This window comes from Mesoplodon densirostris, chromosome 15 (genome assembly GCF_025265405.1).
Source record: "Mesoplodon densirostris isolate mMesDen1 chromosome 15, mMesDen1 primary haplotype, whole genome shotgun sequence".
NCBI classification, from domain to species: domain Eukaryota; kingdom Metazoa; phylum Chordata; class Mammalia; order Artiodactyla; family Ziphiidae; genus Mesoplodon; species Mesoplodon densirostris.
The window spans coordinates 11,717,034-11,737,012 of record NC_082675.1 but is presented as its reverse complement, the minus strand read 5'-3'; the positions used below and the strand labels follow the sequence as shown (position 1 = coordinate 11,737,012).

At 47.8% G+C, this 19,979-nt stretch overlaps 1 protein-coding gene across 1 annotated transcript in view; it reads right to left on the bottom strand.

Moving 5' to 3' along the window:
• The window catches only part of KSR2 (kinase suppressor of ras 2), a 400,863-nt gene that overhangs the window by 156,875 nt on the left and 224,009 nt on the right, over positions 1-19,979 (bottom strand). Inside the window, exon 5 of the mRNA XM_060119067.1 lies at positions 9,403-9,587. Coding sequence (XP_059975050.1) covers positions 9,403-9,587 — 185 coding nt within the window. The remainder of the gene's footprint in view (positions 1-9,402; positions 9,588-19,979) is intronic.

The following is a 19,979-nucleotide window of genomic DNA, read 5'->3' as shown; positions in this document are numbered from 1 at the left end:
GTCCCCCTGAGGCCTAGGAAGCAGCCTGTTCTTCGGAGAAGGAGGACTCTTCCCACTCAAAAGGAGTAACAGAAAGGTAAAATGCCTGGGATGAGAATTAGAGTCATCAGAGCTACACCCTAGAGCAGGACAGCCTGTGTGGCACTTGAGTGACAGGAAGGTCAGGAGGGGAGCCTGGGAGCACAGTCCTGGGGATGAGAAGAAGAGCAGACCCTACGTCTGTGAAAAGAAAAGCTTCTGTTATCAGAATTAGCAAAGGACATGTCGCTTATGGCAGGTATGGGCACAAGGACCCTAACAGCCCACAAGGACTAATACACTCAGTATCACACTTTACACGTCAGGAATTCAATCAGTAGTGATGGTTCCATTTAGGTATGGTGGGGGGTGGACTGATGTCCAGCAGAAACCAGGGAGGACCAAAGTTGACCGAAACCCCAACACTGTACAATAGTATCGATGACCACAGCAACACAGGTGATGCTTCCTAGGCACCAGGCACGGTGCTCAGCATCCTTTTATTTCATCCTGATAACCACTCCACAAGAAAGGCCTATTAGGCCCATTTTGAAGATGGGGAAACTGAGGCTCAGAGATGTTAGCTAATAAATGGCAGAAATGAGATTCAAGCCCAGGTTTGTGTACCTCTCAATTCCGTGCCTGGCTAATGCCAGGATGCTACGGCTTCACCTTGAGAGTGGAGCTGAGTCTCCACCAGGAACTGGGGGTTAACCTTCCCTGGCACGTTGTGTGCTTCCTGGAGACTCCCCAGGAGTGTCAGAGAGATAGAAAAGAAATTCCTTGCCAGGGATCACTGAGAAACACAGCCCAAGGGAGACACAGAAAAAGGAAGGGGTTGTCTGTACAATAGTGAAGACATGGCCCCACTATCTTGGATCATGAACTAATCTGGCCAGGAAGATGCTGCTCAAAGCCCCTGAGGACAGGGACCCTCGTTAATCATTTTTACTCTAATGGACACTGATTGTCAGCTTCCCCAGCATTCATGTTCCATTTTTAGGCAAAATCCTCCATTTCTAAGCCCAAAAGTAAAGATCACAGCCCAGGATTAAGCCAGTAAATTTCCATCCCATTTCCCTGACCCTACCAGTTGGTTCAGAGGTGGCATGTGGTCACGCTGGTTGACTCAGTGAATCTCAGATTAAACAATCTCATTCCTTTACTATGGACCAGAAGAGGGAAGGGGCTGAGACTTCTAAGGCCATATCGCCACCACATGGAAAGCCTAAGAGTGAAGCCATCCTGGAGAAGAGCAGGATGAGAGATATGGAGTCCTGACATGAACTGAGCCCCTAGATCCAGCCAAGCCTGAAGCTCATGCAACCCCTGGACTTTTCAGCTACACGTGCCAATAAATTACCTTGACACTAAAAAAAAAGGCTCAAGTTTGTTTACTGTCACTTGAAACCAAGGCATATGTCCATACTACCACCATCGTACAGCAATGAAGACCTGCTTATTTTCTGATTAACAAAATAGTTTTTGGCAGTTTTGCTTGGGAGCCTGCTTCTCTGGTCAGTTAAAGCAGGACAGCCATCCATAAAATCCCAAAGACTACATCGGAGTCTAGCAACTTCAGCCCCTGCCTCAGTGAAGCCCAAACCAGCCAGCTCTACAGCTCTGGAGGGCAACAAGCAGAATCCTTTGTCCTTTGCTCTCTAGATCCTGAGTAGCTGAAGGCCCACAATGCTGGCCACAAAGTGAATGCTCAAAAATGGTACTGTCTGTTCAAAAACATTTATTTGTGCAGGAGGGGTTGTTACTAGGACAAAGGCACAATCAGACACAGGTCCTGATGACAGGGAACGGGATGCCCGTGCCGCCAGTGTGTACCTGACTGAGGACCAGGGCTCACTCCAAGAAGCACAAATGACCCCCCTGGCTCCTAGCACCAACCACTTGCCAACCGATTTTTGCTGCCACAATTCCTGGTGGGAGCAATCATAACAAAAGGTCTAAGGTTGCCCATTGCATGCTGAGCCCAAACTCTTTGTGCTAAGGCAGGAATTCCAAAATATACGGGCAGATCAGAGAAGAGGGAGTTGATAAAATCCAGCAGTAGGGGCTTCCCTGATGGCGCAGTGGTTGAGAGTCTGCCTGCCGATGCAGGGGACATGGGTTCGAGCCCTGGTCTGGGAGGATCCCACATGCCGCGGAGCAACTAGGCCCGTGAGCCACAACTACTGAGCCTGCGCGTCTGGAGCCTGTGCTCCACAAGAGAGGCCGCGATAGTGGGAGGCCCGCGCACCGCGATGAAGAGTGGCCCCCACTTGCCGCAACTAGAGAAAGCCCTCGCACAGAAACGAAGACCCAACACAGCCATAAATAAATAAATAAATAAACAAATAATTAAAAAAAAATCCAGCAGTAGCCTCACATAAAACATACATACCTACGTGCATGCACTCCCCCAACACACACACACAGCACCAGCACCCCCGTACACACAAAACGTCATCTTTTAAATGAAGGCACTGTTTTCCTCCTCTCGGGCACTTTCAGAAGCACTTTTAGAAGCTTCAGTTTTGCAACCATCTTGGTGTAACGGAGAGAACCATTAGTTAGGCCCCAGGAGACCTAGGTTCAAACCCCAGCTCTGTAATCCTGGGCAAGTCCCTTCCACTCTCTGGCCTCAGTTTCTCCATCTGTAAAATGAGAGCTTGCACTCAGTGATTTTTGAGGCACCTACCAGTTCTGACCTCCATGATTCTAGAACAGAGGTTAAAAACTGGGAACCCCAAGACCAAATAGGACCCACAAGCCCATGGGGTTATTTAAACTGGTTCATGCATCATTGAAAGATTTTTCACTGGGTGCTTACATTTTAAAACTGGGAGTCTTCTCATAAATGTCACGGTCTCTGACCTCTTTTGAAAAAGCCAAAGATCTGGGCCCACAAAGAGGGTCTGCACAAAGTAAAACACAACACCCCTTACATAGAAGTCCTGCCAAGACTGCACGGCCTGAGTCTAACCATGCGAAAACATCAGACAAACCCAAACTGAAGGACATTCTGTAAAGCAGCTGGTCCCTACTCTTCGAAAATATCAAAGTCACAAATGACGAGGGCTAAGGAACTGTTCCTTGACACAAGCCCTTGACACAACCGCTAAATGCGGTAGGTGACCCCATACTGAATCCTGAGCCAGAAAAAAAACAAATGCTCTAAAGGATGCTATTGAGACAAATTGCTGAAATTGGAAGATGGTTAGATCCAAGTCTTGATCAGATAAGTTTATTAAATCTGGTAACTCTGTGTGGTTATACAAGAGAGTATACAACCTAGCCTCCAGTGGTCCACCAAAAGGAGGGTGGGGAGAGAGAGAGAGAGAGAGAGAGGGAGGGAGAGAGAGGGGGAGAGAAAGAGGGAGGGAGAGAGAGAGGGGGAGAAATCAGGGCTGGGGGCGGGGGAACTGGAGAGAGGAAGCAAATGTAAAGAAACGTTAAAAACTAGTGATTCTGAGTTTAAGGGGTACAGGAATCCTCTGTATTGTTTTTGCAACTTTTCTATAAGTTTGAAACTACTTCCAAAAGAAGCTTTAAAAAAAATGACATATAACCGAGTGATGCTCAAATGTTCACATGCAAAACCCCCTGGAGGGCTGGTGGACATAGAGGATCCTAGACACTCCCCAGGGCTTCTGATGCAGTGGGTCTTGAAGGCGGAAAGTAAGAATCTGCATTTCTCACAAGCTTTCAGGTGGTGCTGTTCTGGGACACGCTTTGAGCACAACAAACTGGTACAACCTAGTTTAAATTGTGGAAGTGTCCACCAGAGGAAGCAGACACAGAAAGGGTTTTTAAAAGGCAGGATTGGGAGAGGGATGGTGCAAGGAATGAATGTTTCATTATGAAACTTGCTGTATCATTTCACTTGCTCCCAGGTGTATATATCTGAATGCCTATAAAGCACCTACACCAGCACCTGCCAGGCAAGGGCAGATGGTCAGTACGTGTTAGCGACCTGCTGGTTTCTAAATATAGCAAACATGCCAGGTGACATGGGACATGGGTGCTTCTTGTGTCTCCTGGGTGAGGGCAGTGGGAGCAGGCCTTCCGCTGGCTCATTCTTGGGGAGAAAACTCCTTCAGGATATATGAACAGGATATATGTTTTCCCCTTGGAATTGCCACCACTGAATCAGGTCAGACGCAAATTTCTCAGAATCTCTCCTGATTCTGAGATGAGAATATGGTTCAGGCAGCCGATTTTTGTCAAGACACGCACTCCTCCTGCCCCTCTTCCGGGCGGAGGGAGGGTAATGAAACTTGGTCTCAAGGATCATTAAACCGCAATATATAATCACCCCCATCCTGAGTCTCTGAGCAACCCTCCCAGTGCCTGGTTTCTTGGGAGGCCACAGCTCGGCTTCATCAGTCTTTATTGTTACCTGCTGCGGCCACCCTAACAAATCAGGCTTCTGACTCAGCCTCAGGGCCCTCAACTGAGGGTCAGCTACCTGTTGCTGTGTCTCCAGGACAAAGAACAGGAGTTGCTTGGAGAAGAGATGAGAAGAGGGCACGGTGAGATGGGACAAGGTGAGGGCATGCTGTCCTTCAAACACCTGGTGAAGGACAATATTTCATAAGATCGGGGCCTCATATCAAACTCCAGCTGGTACCACTGGGGCCAAGGTGGGGATGTCCGGGCATCATCAGTCACTTGTTGGCTTCTGTAGCTGCTGCCCTGACGTGCTCAACCTCCCACCCCCAGGCAGCTAATGAACTCCCAGAAAACTGCAGGTGGCAAAAGTCCCCCATCATTCCTAACCTTCTACCAAAGGTGTTCAGGATGACATCTTCTGGCCACGTTCTGCAGCTGCCTGGCCCCCACAGAAATGGCTACCACCTGGCACAGTGGGTCCCCTAAATATCAGCACCGGAGTCCGGCGGGGTAATAGTTTGCTAGCCAGCATGGGTGCCGATCGCTGAGCAAGCACAACGCTCTGGTGAACAAGAGGCATCCTTGGAGCAAGGCTGGCCCCCAGCATACAATCCTCCAACTAAGCAAGGGTGCCAGAGGGAAACCTTGAACAAGTTAAGCTCCCTACTTCTTGAGCAAGCAAGTTCCAGTGGAGACAGCGTTGCCATTTCACACCCCAGCACTGCAGACTGGCGGATTCAGAATGACTGCAAACTCCACCTCCTTCCTGGCCTGTGACCTTGAGCCAGTTACTTAAATCTCTCAGCCCCAGTTTCTTCATCTGTAAAATGGGGATCATAATAGTACCTACCTGATGGAGGACTGTGAAGCTTAAACAAAATAACAGAAGTAAATGGCCTCTCCTGAACTGATGATGCTTGGGACATTGTCAACACACAGTAAATGCCAATTGCTATTATTACCATCATTTTCATCATTGTTACAAGCTATCCCATCACATAATGTACAGCAATAGCTCCCCGAGCTACCCTTTATTGATATTCAGGGCTCTAAGCTCTGGCCCCTGTGCTAGGAAACTTACATGATTTCCTCATTTTGTTCTCACTACATCCTTGCCGGGTAGAAATGGGCCCACAAGGTTCAGTGATGTGCCCAAAGATATGTCAGCCACCACTTAGTTGCTACAAACCCCAAATCACTTCTGCCAGCCAGTAATGAATGATGATGGAGGTGGCATTTTTTTCATTCTGAAGAAGCTTCTTTATAGGGATCATAGAGGCTACCTGAGACAGCTGGGATCAGAGATGCCCTCCAAGGAGCCAAAGACACACAGCTTATTGGACCAAAAATGGTCCATGGGTGGAGGGCATCCAATCAGATACCACAGGGGTAACATGGCATGCATGAAGGCAGCATGGAATAAATAAATAAAGCGAGGATGGAGATGTAAGTCCGTGGTTCTCTACTTCTCTGGGGAACAGGTTTACTCCTGAGTCAGCATCTTCCACACTGAGCAGCAGAGTCTAATACCTTATGTTTCGTCCATAGCTAACCTTAAGAGACAGATTCCTCAGAAGCCAGGGCTCCTTCTACTTCCCTCCCTCCCCCTGTTTGTCACCCCCAGACCAAGGAAGGAGGGTGAGCCCCAAGGAGGTAAGTGCTTCTCGCAGCCCATCCGAGGCGGCTAGGCACCCCAAGGGTCCAAGACTCGGCCACTCTGCAGCTGGAATCTTCCTAATGCTGACTCCAGGCATTACCATCAGGGGTAACAAGACGCAGGACCACCACCCTTCACAGCACAGCCAGAGCCAGAGCTGACTGTGACAAACGGGCGGACAGACTCAGACTGGTAGGGACACAGCCTCCGAGGTTCCCTTGGCTGGGTCATGGGAGGAAGGCTGGCACTGGGGCCCAGAGGCAGGAAGTTCTCCTCTGCAACTCAGAGTAACATGAGATCGGGACTGTTGGAAGCATGGGGGAGCCGGTGCCAGCAGCTGTGTTCTCCCAACAGCCCTGGCCTGGAGACTCCAAAATCAGCATTCTAAGTGAGTCAAAAGATCTGCCTAGGAAAAGCCACTTTGCATACTCACTGGGTAAGCCTTAGGGTTTCTAAGCTCTGGAATGGACCTGCGTGGAATCTCTTATTGTACATTTGGGGAAACTGAAACCCAGATAGAGACAGGAAGATGGGATGCAGGTTAGATTTGCATTTGGATTCAAAATCAACAACATGGGCAAGATCACTCGCCTTTTGGAGCCTCAGTTTCCTGATCTGTAACATGGGAACAATGATGTCTGCCTCAAAGAGTGCAGTGAATCTTAACTGTGACAATGCAACTGATGTGCTCACCAGGGACAAAGGTCATACAGACAATTGGTGACAACACTGAGACTTCAGCAGAGAGAGTCTCATTTCCTGATCTGGAGCCTATTCCAACAGGCTGCCTCTGTTTCTATCATTTGTTAGGATCAAAGAAAATGGGACTGGTCCATAGGGGTCCAGCTAATATTTGGGTTAAACACTTGTTCCCCCACTGAGACTAAAATGCTATTTTTCTCCTTCCTGGGAGATCAGAGAGCAACCTCTCTGCATACAAGGACCAGGACTGTCCAAAAAGACAATAGTGCTTCTAGGGCATCTTAGTATCAGGAGCTGATTTTAATTCAGAACTTTGCTCCTGCCCACAGGCAAGCAGAGAAGCCTCTCCTCTCAGATGCCGATGGGGCAGGCATGAAAAGTGGGGAGCTATGGTGAATCCTTGCAAAACTCTTTGGCAGAAGCAGAGGTCTGAAAGTGCAAGTCTGTGGGTTGTGTTTTTTTTTTTTTTTTTTTTTTTTCTTTTTTTCAGCAAGCTGGAAATGTTTCTACTCTGGCCAGAATTAAAGTGCAGGGCTATGGTCAAGCCCTCTGAGGTAGCCATGCTGACGTTCACTCACGGGATGGCGATGCTCGAAGACAGATGGCTGTTGGAAGCAGCCGCCCAGCATCACGCCAAGGTAAATTCCAAGCACTCTTAGGGCCGTAAGGAAGTGGGGAGTGTGAACTGAGAGGCATTTAGCCACAGCCTCAAAATTAACCATAGAGCCAGAGGATGGAAATGCTACTAGGCTAAGGAGGCAATAAACATCAGAACAACAGCCGTCATTTATCAGGCACTTACTCTGTGCCAACTACTGTGCAGACAACTTGACAAATATGAGCTGATCTAATCTTCACAACCATCTATGACGTGAAGCTATTGTTATCCCCATTTTACAGATTAAGGAAACTGAGGCTCAGAGAGGCTCTTGACTTGCTCGAGGTTCGCACACTGCTCAAAAGTAACAGAGCTGGGACTGGAACCCAGGCAGCTCCCTCCAGGGCCATGACACCCTGCCCCACCCTGCTGTCGTTACACATCGATCGGATACGTCATCCCCTTTTTTCTCGTCCAGGCTTACCACGCAGCCCTCTGACTGCCACGCAGGCCCACCCACCGTCATGGAGTGTTTCTAGTCTCTCTGACAGTGATTTCTCTTGACAAATTGATAAATTGGCCTTCTGGTGCTGACGTGTGTCCTGAGTGCTATTTTAGTTTGCTTGATTCAGGGCCTCTACCCTCTGGGCACTGAGATAAGCCAGGCTCTGGAACTTATCCTAACTGATGTCCACACAAGTCTCTTCTGGTACCAGACCCTCCACTGATTCCTGCAGTGGACTCATGAGACATATCTGTGGCTTGTAAACTGAGTTCACGGTTCTGCCCCGGGTCAACCATCCAACTGGGCTAAGGCAGAGGTTCTGAACCCAACAGTCTTGACACTGGACATTTGTGTTGGATGTTACGTGTGCAGTTTTCCAGGGAGAAAATTAATAGATTGCATCCAATTCTTAAAGGGCCCATGGCCTCCCTAAAAATAGTTTTAAAACCCTTATGTAAAGGTAAAGAATAGAACCCCACATTTAGAGACAGGTATCCCACTGGATATTTGAGGAACTTGGTTATCAAATCAGGCATGATAGATAAGCTTGTATACTCTGGAGTGAGAAAGAATCAGATTCAAATCCTGACTCAACTACTCCATAGCTGTGTGACTTTAGGCAATTCTTTGATGTCCCTGGGCCTCAGTTTCTTCATCTATACAATGGGAATAATCCATCTGTACCAATGATTATTGCAAGAACTAAATGATGTCACACATGTGGGTGAGTAGCACATACTGGTGCTCAGTAAACATCACTTATAATTTATCAGAGCATCAACATGTGGACACAGTCTGGCTGTATTAAGGGCAAGGGGTTATTTCCTACAAATTCTAGCACACCCTCCTCTTCCTGAGTTCCCAGGCAATAAAGTTTTGTTTTGGCTGGCGGACTGGTTGGGCTTTTTTCAGGGGGTCCCCTCTGACCACATCTGTGCCTGTTCAGCAAAAGGGGCCTCTAGGCAGAGAAGATTAAACGCCTTCTGAGACCTCAGCTCTTGATCACCAGAAAGTTCCATTTCCTCTCCCAGGAATAAGCACTTCGTTGCAAAATTCATGGGAGCAGAATGTAAGCCACTCCAGGCCATGCTCAGCCCAGTTTGAACCCAAATCCATCTTTGAGATGTAAAGGTTATGCGCATTGACCCGCGGTGGGGGAGAAAATTACTAAATTGAATCAGAGATGCCTTATCCACAGTGGCCAGGAAAAACCCTGTGACCAGACTGCTGAGAAGCAGAGGAGAGAAAAAGGCTGATGTTTCCTTTAATGCCCTGCATGCTTGCTTCCCGCTGTCATCCCTACACACCTGCAGGCCTAAAAAGAGGAGGCACATGGGACCAATGACAACAGCCTCCCAATGATGCCCCCTTCTCTCCGAAACCATCCCCAGGGGCATAAGTGCCGCAGGTGGAGGCGGCAGGAGGACCGCGGATGAGGCGTGTTCCGCGCGCATTTCCCGAGTATTTTCGCAGAAGGAAAAGAAGAGGGCGCGCCCCGGGCGCGGAGGGCAGCAGGTGCAGCTGCTGGGCACTTACTTGAGGAGAAGTTGGCCTCGGAGTGGACGGGAGGGGTGGAGGGCAGGAAGGTCGCGTGTCCCACGAAGAAGGAGCGGAGCGAGCGCTCGGACAGCAGCGGGGAGCGCTGCTGGGAGGGGATATTCTCACAGCTGCCCACGCTGCTGTGGATCTTGAGGTTCAACGGCTTGCTTTTCTTCTTGGCTCTGAAAGGGAGACGGAAAAAAGAAGAGAGGGAAATGTATCCCTAAGCACACACAGTGAGAGCAGGGGGACCCAATCTCCTTAGCGTGGCCCCCAGTAACCACTCCCCACCTCCATCTGGCCCTGCCACCCTCTCCGGCTCCCTCCCACTGGGCTCCAGCCACATATTTTGTGCTTCTTCTCACCTCCAACCCTTGCCTTATCCTCTTCCCACGGCCTGGGAAACCCTCCCCTTCTTTGTCGGGTCAAGGCCCCATATGATTTTTAAAACTCTGGTGTCCTCTCCTCCAGGAAGCCTTCCTTGACACCCCAGTCCATCCCAACCAGGGTTGAGTGTTCTTCCTACAGGAAGCCTTCCCTGATCCTCCCCCTTTCCTCCTAGCTTGGGTTGGTGTTCCTCCTCCATCCTCCTAAAATATTCTCTATATATCTCTGTGGCTGCATGTTCCTATATTTTCCAAATTTGTTCTTTTAGGCTCTGTCTCCCAAGTGGACTGAGGGTCTTTGAGGCCAGTGACTCTGTATTGTTCGTTTCTCCATCTTTGGTAACCAGTACGGAGCCTGGCACACAGTAGGTGCTCACGAAATGTTCATTAAATGATCGATCTGGATGAAGACGGCCACTCATAACGCTGCATTTTAATTCTCCATCTTCCAGGCCTGACTGTGAGCTCCCTGCGGGTCGGAACCTGTGGTTTTTGTTGTTGGAGCTCTCAGCCTCTAGCTCGGCCCCAGCTGAATAGAATGTACCTCTTGGGCTGGTTCTGAAACATTTCTCCCCTTCCCCAGGAGTTTAGGTGATCAGTTGAAGAGAGTTTGGTCCAAAATTAACCTCACCGCCTTCCCCCCAACCCCCAACTCCCCCAGTGCCCTGTTCAGGTGTGGCCAGGAGTTGGGCGCCCTCTTGTGGCCAAAGCAAACCTGCCTCGCAAACGTTCACAGATCCGGATGCAGGGCCCAGGAAGGGGTGTTCATTTAAGACGAGAAGCCTCCCACACAGGCAGCCTAAAAGTCACCCTCTCCAGGAGGTCTGCTGCCGCTCAGCTTTAAGGAGTTCAAGTGTGCCTGCAGACTTGCCCCCCGCAGCGCCTGCGCGGGCAGCCCTGCTCCTCGTCCCCGCGGGGGTCTGCAAGCAAGGCCCAGGAAGGCGCCTCCTGCTAGAGCAGCACGCGCTGGCCGGCTCACCCCGAACCGAACCGTGGCTGCAGAAGAGCAGGCAGCGGGGGTGGCGGCATTTCATTCCACACGAGCGTCCAGTGGTGGAGAGTCACAAAGGCGTCTACACAGAGGGAGTGCAATGTAGGAGTTACACTTGCAGGCTTTGGGGTCAGGGAGTCTGGAGCCTGGGTCCTGACTGTGACCTCAGGAAAGTGATCTCACCTTCTCGTGCCTCAGTGTCCTCACCTGGACGATGGGGGAAACCACAGCACCTACCTAAGAAGGATGGATGACGATGCTACGGGATCACGTGCTTGGCACGGGGCCCAGCACAGAATGAGGGTTCAGGTGACCTGATGTGAACGTCACTAGGACCAGGTTAAAGTGGCTGTCTGTAGAGCAGGGGCTTAACCTTGAAGAAGCCAAAAACTGAAGCCAAGCCATGTTTTTCACCTGAAACATCCAGCAGCTCCCTCAACCCACCACGACCCTTGGCAGATGAAGAGGATGCAGTCAAACCCTGCAGCAACAGGTACCATGATGATCTCCCAAACACAGATGGCAGCCTTGAGGCACCGGGCCACTAAGTGATGAGGCCAGGTCCCTTGTACAAGAAGAACCAAGTCTATATGTAAAACAGATCACGAATAAGGACCTACTGTAGAGCACAGGGAACTCTTCTCAATACTCTGTAATGACCTAAATGGGAAAGGAATCTAAAAAAGAGTGGACGTATGTATATGTGTAACTGATTCACTTTGCTGTACAGCAGAAAATAACACAACACTGTAAATCAACTATACTTCAATAAAGTTTTTTTAAATAAAATAAAATAAAAAGAAGAAGCAAGTCTAACCCAGCACAGGTGTAATAGTAGCTCAATGCTGCTTCACTCATGGCCACAGAGGGAGCAGAGAAGGGGTGTGTATAAATAAATGTTAGTTGGACAGATGGATGGATGGATGGATGGATGGATGGATGGGTGGGTGGATAGAGGGGAAAAGGGTGAAAAGTGGAAGGATGGAATGAATGAAGGACAGAGAGGATGAGAAGATGAAAGAATGGGAGGGCAAATGGATAGAATGAAAGAGAGAATGAGAAGATGGAAGGATGGGGAAGGGGAGGATGGATGGAAGGAAGAATGGATGGATGGATGGATGGATGGATGGAAGGATGAAAAGGTCAAAGGATGAAAGGTGATGGATGGATGGATGTAGTGAAGGAGGAGGGGATGGTAGGATGGAAAGATGGATAGAAAGAAGGGAGGAAGAGAGGACAGGAAGAAGAGAAAGTGGGAGGATGAATGGCTATTTAATCCGAGAAAGCGGAAGGAAATTCTCTATCGCTTCCCACCCACCAAGGAAGTCTTTGTAGACAGGATGTAGGATTCACCTTTACCATCTGTGCTCATTACCCAGACATGCTTGGAGGGGAAAACAGACACAATCGACTGTGTCTGGTGACTGTGACTGTGACTAAAATTTAGTGGATATTTTTCAGTATATCCTGTAGATGCAGTTAAAAAGAACATCCTCTCCATGATCTTCACAGGATATTAGATATCTATTACATAAATGTATTTTTCTGGAAATGGGGCCAATTCTGGGGACAGCAGCAAAATGAAACACTGGCACGGGCAGCCCATCCTCTGGGGCTGTGTCAGCACTGGGTGGACATGCCGCTTTCTGGAAGGGCTCTCTGACATGGCAGGCTGGACCACAAACTGGGCCTAGGAAAACGTGCTTGTTTTACCAGGGACAGCAAAGGCCTAGTCCAATGTTGGCCTCTAGAAAAGTTCTTCCAACCTTCCTGACTTGCATAGCATATTTGAACGACAAGGATCCTGAGAATTCTCACCTCTTCGCATTGGTCCGTTACTTGCCATCTCCAGCCCACAGGTCTGGACCAAGCCACCTTCCTCCCTCACCTAAGCTACTGCTGCTGCTGTCGCTTAAAATCCTAATCCCACTTTTGTTCCCCTTTGCTTTGTCTTTTTTGTATTGAGGTAAAATTCACATAAAGTTAACCATTTTAAAGTGAACAACTCAGTAGCATTAAGTATTCACAATGCTGTGCAAACACGACCTCTAATAACACCCCAAATATTTTCCTCATCCCAAAAGAAAACCCTCTACCCATGAAACCATTACTCTCCATTCCCCTTGGCTACAGCCCCTGGCAATCACTAATGTTTTCTGTCTCTAAGGATTTGCCTATTCCAGGTATTTCATATAAATGGAATGAATCATCCAATATGTGACCTTTTGCGTCTGGCTTCTTTCACTTAGTGTCATGTTTTTGAGGTTCATCCATGTTGTAGCATGTACCAAAACATCATTCCTTTTAATGGCTGAATAACACCATCTGACTTTTAATTCTTTACAATGTATTTTCTACCCAGCAGTTAAAGTGATGTTTAAAAATGGTACATTGTATCAGGTCACCCTCAGCTTAAAAACTTCCAAAGGTTTTCCATTGTTCTCCCTTCCCATGGCTTACAAAAGCTTCATAGTACCCTCAACACTCTCTCTCCAACTTCTTTACCGTCACCTTGTCACGCTCTGACTCTGGTCATCTCCCTGGTCCTTGACCACACCAAGTTGTCATCCACCTCAGGGCCTTTGCACATGCTGTCCCTCTGCCTGGGGCGCTATTCCCCATCCTGTTAGTGGAGACCTGCTCACCTTTAGGCATCACTTCCTTAGACACACTGTCCCCAATCCTCAGAACTAGTCAGATCTCTAGGCTACATGTGCTCCTAGCACTATGTGAATTCTGCATTTACTTATGTGGTTACTGAATGTCTGTCTCCCCCATGGCCTGTGTCCCCCACACACATGGGAAGAATGTGTATCCCCAGCACCTAACACAAAGCAGGCACGCCACAGTGGCAGAGCCAAGATCAGATGCCGGGTCCACAGACTCCCAACCACGTCCATGTACCCCAGCTCAGGCTAGGACCTGACATCCTCCATCTGGGGGCGGGGGGGGGCGCGGGGAATTCTAAAGGACTGTGTCCCAGTTTCGATCTGTGAGTCAGGAGGACTGTTTATCAGCATCTTCCCAGTTAATTCTCAAATATGGGCTCCTTGAGGGCGGAGATGCATCTTATTTCTTTCGCCAGCCTCTGGCCACCTCTGTCTGGATCTGGCAGACAGCTCTGTACTCATAAGCCTCCTGATCAATGCCCATTTGCCAGCTAGCCTCTCAGAGCCTTATCCCAAAGGTTGCCAAGGGAAGTCCCAGACTGATGCTTAGGCTTTGCACCGTTTCCTCTCCCCAAAGTCTGCTGGATTTTGAGCTAAGCCGAGTCGCTGGCTCACATGGCCCCTCAGCTTCCTCAAGTGTGGGGTTGTGTCCCCTTGCACTTGAAAGCCTTCACCAGCCAAACCCCTCAGCACAGCATTAATGGGGTCTGGGGCATCTGGCCCTGCCGACTGGCAGGAAATGACAGGGCTGGGAACAGGCAGGCTCCTCACAGGCATGGCAGGAGGACAGGCACAAACACACATTCTCACACACCACCCTGGGCAGCAAAGTGCTAATCCAGTAGCCATTTCCCCAAACAGGAAAAAAATGCCTGCTGGTCTAACCCGGAGCTGCGTGAGCTGCCCCTCCCTCTCAAACTGGGCCATTTAAATCCTTTGCAGCTGGCCTGATCTGATTACCCAAGAGGAGGTCTCCAGGAAAGACCCTTTCAAAGCCAAAGAATAACACCAGTTCTTGGGTGAGAAGGGGTGGAGGTGAGGGGAGTACTTAGGGACCCTCGGCTCAGCTGCTCGAGCCTGGGGAAGGAGGAGGTTTGGAAAAGCCTAACATTGCGAGGATGTTTATTGAGAATCCATTGTGGTCCTTGGCCACAGGCAACAACCCTCATTTCTGGCTTAAGCATGCCCAGAGCATGGCAAGAAACAACAGGGGCCCTGGCAAAAAAAGGAGTACTGATGAGTCAGTCAGACAACAGAAGCTGCCTTTCCCCAGGTGTGGAGGAACATGCAATGCTTTTAGATGAGACGTGGATGCCATTTTTGTATTTTAAAAGTTGAAATTTGAAATATTGATTTTGTACACCAAATCCATAATTTCATGCAGTTATTTCACAGTATACAGCCTTATGTAAAATACACTAAGAAGAATTAAAAGAAGAGGAAGAAAAGGAAAAGAAAGAAGGAGAAGGAAAAGAAAAAGAGGAAGAAGGAGATGAGGAAGAACAAAGGAGAAGGAGGAAGAGACACTGGCTGAAAAAAAAGTGTCCAGTAAATTCTAGTATAGGTCCCACCAGAGTGGCTAAAATAGAGTTGACAGCACCAGATGTTGGCAAGGATACAGCGCAACCAGAATTCTCATGAAATTCTGGTGAGACTGTGAATGGGTACAACCATTTGGAAAAACAATTTGACAGTATCTACTGAAACTGAACATATGCTCTGACCCAACAATTTCACCCCAGGGTATTATGTCCTTAACCAAAATGACCTCCCATGTCCACAGAATGACCTGTGTAAGAATATTCATGCCAATGTCATTCATATGGGCAAACACTGGGAAAAATCTCAGTGTCCATCAATAGTAGTATGGATAAATACATCGCAGTATACTCATTTATTTGACTACTGCATGACAATGAAAAAGAGGAAACTACTGCTATACTACAATATGGCTGAGTCTCAAAAATACAGTGTTGGGCCAAAAAAGCCAGCCACAAAACAGTTCTATGTTGTATGAGTCCATTACTATTCCATTTACACTGAGTTCAAGAACAGGCAAAACTAATCTATGGTGAGAGACCCCAGAAGAGTGATTTTCTTTGGGGAGGTTACTGACTGGAAGGGGAACCAAGAATCCTTCTGGGGGCTGGACATGTCCTCTGTTTTGACTGGGTGACGGTCACCTGGGTGGATTGATAAATAAAAATGCATCAAACTGTACACAAAAATTGTGCACTTTACTTCTGAATTAAACTTATGCCTTACAAAAAGTTTTTTAAAACAACAGTAAAAAAACCCAAACAACCCAATTAAAAAGTGAGATTAAAATTAAAAGATTTGGGCTTCCCTGGTGGCGCAGTGGTGGAGAGTCTGCCTGCCGATGCAGGGGACACGGGTTCGTGCCCCGGTCCGGGAAGATCCCACATGCCACGGAGCGGCTGGGCCCGTGAGCCATGGCCGCTGAGCCTGCGCGTCCGGAGCCTGTGCTCCTCAACGGGAGAGGCCACAACAGTGAGAGGCCCGTGTACCACAAAGAAAAAAAAAATTAAAAGATTTGAATCGACATTTCTCCAAAGAAGATATACAAATGACCAACAAGCCCATAAAAAGATGTTGAGCATTACTAGCCATTAGGGAAATGCAAAGCAAAACCACAATGAGCTGCCACTTCACACCCACTAAGATGGCCATAATCAAGAAGTCAAAAAATAATAAGTGGTGGTGAGGATGTGGAGAAATTGGAACTCTTTTCCATTGCTGGTGGGAATGTGCTGCAGCCACTGTGGAAAACAGTCTGATGGTTCATTCCTCAACAAGTTAAACATGGAATTACTATCTGACCCAGCAATTATACTCCTAGATATATACCTAAAAGAATTGAGAACAGGTGTTCAAACAAAAACTGTACACAATGTTTACAGCAGCATCATTCACAATAAACAAAAGGTGGAAACAACTCCCATGTCCATCAAAAAATGAATGGATAAACCAATTGTGGTCTATCCAGACAATGGAATATTATTCACTATTATGAAGTACTGATTCATGCTACAATGTAGGTGAACCTCAAAAACATGAGCTAAATGAAAAAAACCACATGCAAGGGCCACATATGACGATTCCATTTATATGAAATACCCAGAATAGGCAAATCTATAGAGACAAAAAGCAGATTAGTGGTTGCCCAGGGCTGGGGGCAGAAGGGGGAATGGGAAATGACTGTTTAATGGGTCTGGGGTTTCCATTTGAGGTGATGGAAAAGTTTTAGAACTGGATAGTGGTGATAGTTGCACAAGATTATAAATGTACTTAATGCCATTGAATTGTACGCTTTAAAATGGTAAATTTTATAGGATGGATAAACAACAAGGTCCTACTGTATAGTACAGGGAACTATATTCAATATCCTGTGATAAACCATCATGGAAAAGTATATGAAAAAGAATATATATGTATAACTGAGTCATTTTGCTATACAGCAAAAATTAAACACAACATTGTAAATCAATTATACTTCAATAAAATTTAAAATAAAAATGGTAAATTTTATGCTATGTGTATCTTACTATAATTAGAAAAAAATAATAGCAATAAAAAATAATAGCGATACAGGAAGCATATTTCTCCCCCTTCCTAGCTGTGTGACCTTCATCAAGTCACTTAACCTCTCTGAGCATCAATGTCCTCACCTGTAAAAATGCCTAATGATGCCTCTACCTCACAGGGTTGTAGGAAGCTCCAATGAAATAATGGACTTCAATGCCTCACAGAGTACCTGGCACCTGAGCTAGGGAGCTCTTCCCACATTTGTCCCTTGCCAAGAAATTTCTTTTCCTCTAGACACAGACTGAGGCTCCTTATAGGCAAAGTCTGTCCCATGTGGAAGTAGGTCAGGACTCAAGATCAAGAGAAGATGGATAAGTATCCACGAAGAGGACCAAAGAATTCCTCTTTACCCTGGACTTCTTGCCTCGGGAGAAGCACATGAAGGTCTGAGGACCACACTGACCCATCTCTGGGGTGATGACACCAGACAGGGGAGGCGTGAACCTTCCTGGAAGAAGGGCAGTTACAAAAGGATTTTCCAAGGCATCCAGAGAAAAGGCTCAGCGAGGAATGCTTGCTCAAGGCAGCCCTTTCCCTCCACTGTGTTCTTCCTAGGACCCCTCTAGGCTCTCATCATCAGTGCCTATTATATGCGAAGGGAATCCCTTGGCACCACTCAGATTAATTTTATCACTAAAAGAAGAGAACTACCCACTGCCTCTGACACAGTAGTCACTAGGGAATGGACTTGAGACTGGTTACTTTATGAAATTCTTATTCTACTGGTGTATGAATTCCCTCATTTGCTCTCTAGAATATTCTAGAACTAGAATATAAGCCCTATCTCAATCTTGTTCACCAATGTGAATGCCTGACACATAGTGCCCCCGAAATTATATTCTGGATGAATGCACAAGTTAATATTATCACCAAGCCTCATGGGCAGTTCCATTTTACAGACGAAGTAACTGAGTCCAGAGAGCACCAGGATTCAAACTCAATTTGTCCAAAGCCAGAGCCCAGATCCCCACAACTACATGTGACACTGTCCCAGTCCAGCACCAGGGAGGCGGTTTCCCCCAAAGCTCAGGATCCTGGACCCAGACATCTTCATCATGTACTAGAAGTTAGGATTCAAGGGTTCTCTAAAGGAGACACATGTGGGTTCCTTCCCACCTCAGTCACACAGAGATCTGGACTGGGGAACAGATTCTTGCAAAAACCAAAGCAGAGTTTCCCCAAAGTATAAAACAGCACTGCTAAGGTGCCAGAGAAGAGATACCACCTGCCTCTGTCCTACCAAGCCCAGCTCCCAAGACACAGGATCTGGCTTGGGAGGAAGATGGTTCCCAGGTCATGGAATCTGGTTTGGGGGTAAATGTGGCTCTTAGGAGTGATCCAAGTAACCTCCAAGGGACCTCTGAAGTGTGCAGGCTGGTTTTCTGTGGATGAGGACAGCAGACAATACAATTATGTGCTCATCAAGGCCTGGGAGTCAAACAGTCCTGGATGGAGGTTCCACTCCCCCTGTGCGAGCTGTGTGGTCTTGGGCAAGTTGCTTCCCCATTCTGAGCCTTTCTCCTTGTTTTTCAAAGAGGGCTATCACCAAGGTTTGGAAGGGTCACACGAGATAAAAGGGATCTGTGAGGCGTGAGGCCCGGCACCATCCTCTTGGTATGAATCTGTATTGTTTCCAGTCAATTTCCTACTTCATGAAGGCATGTGACGTCAACTCTGTTTTCCTTGTCTCTTCTTACCTCGAATGAGCTCTACCTCAGCTCCTCCATGCCTTCACTCTCCTAGAACCCTATCATATCTTCTCTCTGGCACATCCATAAAGGCTCGGCTCGAGGATGACCAGCTCTGAGCCCTCCAGAACCATCTGCCTCTATGTTGCCATCAACAGCTCGGCACGTGCATCTGTGTTATGCCCTGAGCACTCACTGCAGTCCAGACACCAGCCCTGCACACACAGTAACTCATGTGATCCTCCCCACAGCCCTGTGGAGAAGGTTCTACGGTCATACCCATTTTACAGATGGGAAAACTGAAGCTCACAGAGATGATATGGCACTTGGTTGCAAATTCAGCACAGGCCACCCAAGCACACTCTAAGTGCAATGCACTGTGTTAGACACCACGGGGCATAAAAAGGAGCCCAACTTCTGTTCTCAGCAGCCCCACCTTGTGTATCACTTCTGCACCAGTACAGACCTGGCCAAAAAACAGGAGTGTGTTCCACACCTGCTTTATGACTGTGGGTATCTCACCAAAGCACAGCAGGAATCTCAAATTCAGGTGTGACCCACCAGAAATTGTCTTTCACTGGAAGTAGGTCATTCAGGCTGCCTTGTACCCTGGCTGGGTGTGCAAAATGTAAGAAACCCTGAGTTATGCCTGGGGCATTGTTCTCCTTTTGTACTCTGGAAGCTGCCTGCTGGTCTGAACTGGGCAGATCCAGCCAGATTCTTCTAGTCCAGAGGTTGACAAACTATGGGCCAAAGGTGGGCCAAACCCAGCTCTCAGCCTGTTCTTGTAAATAAAGTTTTATTGGAACGCAGCCATGCCCATTCATTACACATTGTCTGTTAATTCTTTAGCTTGACGACTGCAGAGTTAGTTGCAGCACAGACTGTATGGCCCACAAAGGGGCCCTTTACCGAAAAAGTTTGCCAATCCCTGTTCTAGACTCCCTGTCCACAGATGTTAATCACACACAGAAAATAAAATTAAAAAATCCTGACAAGAACCAGAGTCTGCTTGGGATTTCTTTTCCCTCAAGTGACAGCGTCTCTCTTGACCTTTGCAGCTAAATAATGAACACTCTGCCTTCCTACTCCCTTCTCTCCCTGTGGCCCAGTCATGGTGGCCTGAATCATCCAGGGTCAGGCAATGGCCACATCCCTGAGTGGTAAGACTAAAGCCGTTTGCCTAAATCTGTGTTGTTCTATACAGTAGCCATAGCCACACGTGGCTACTAAA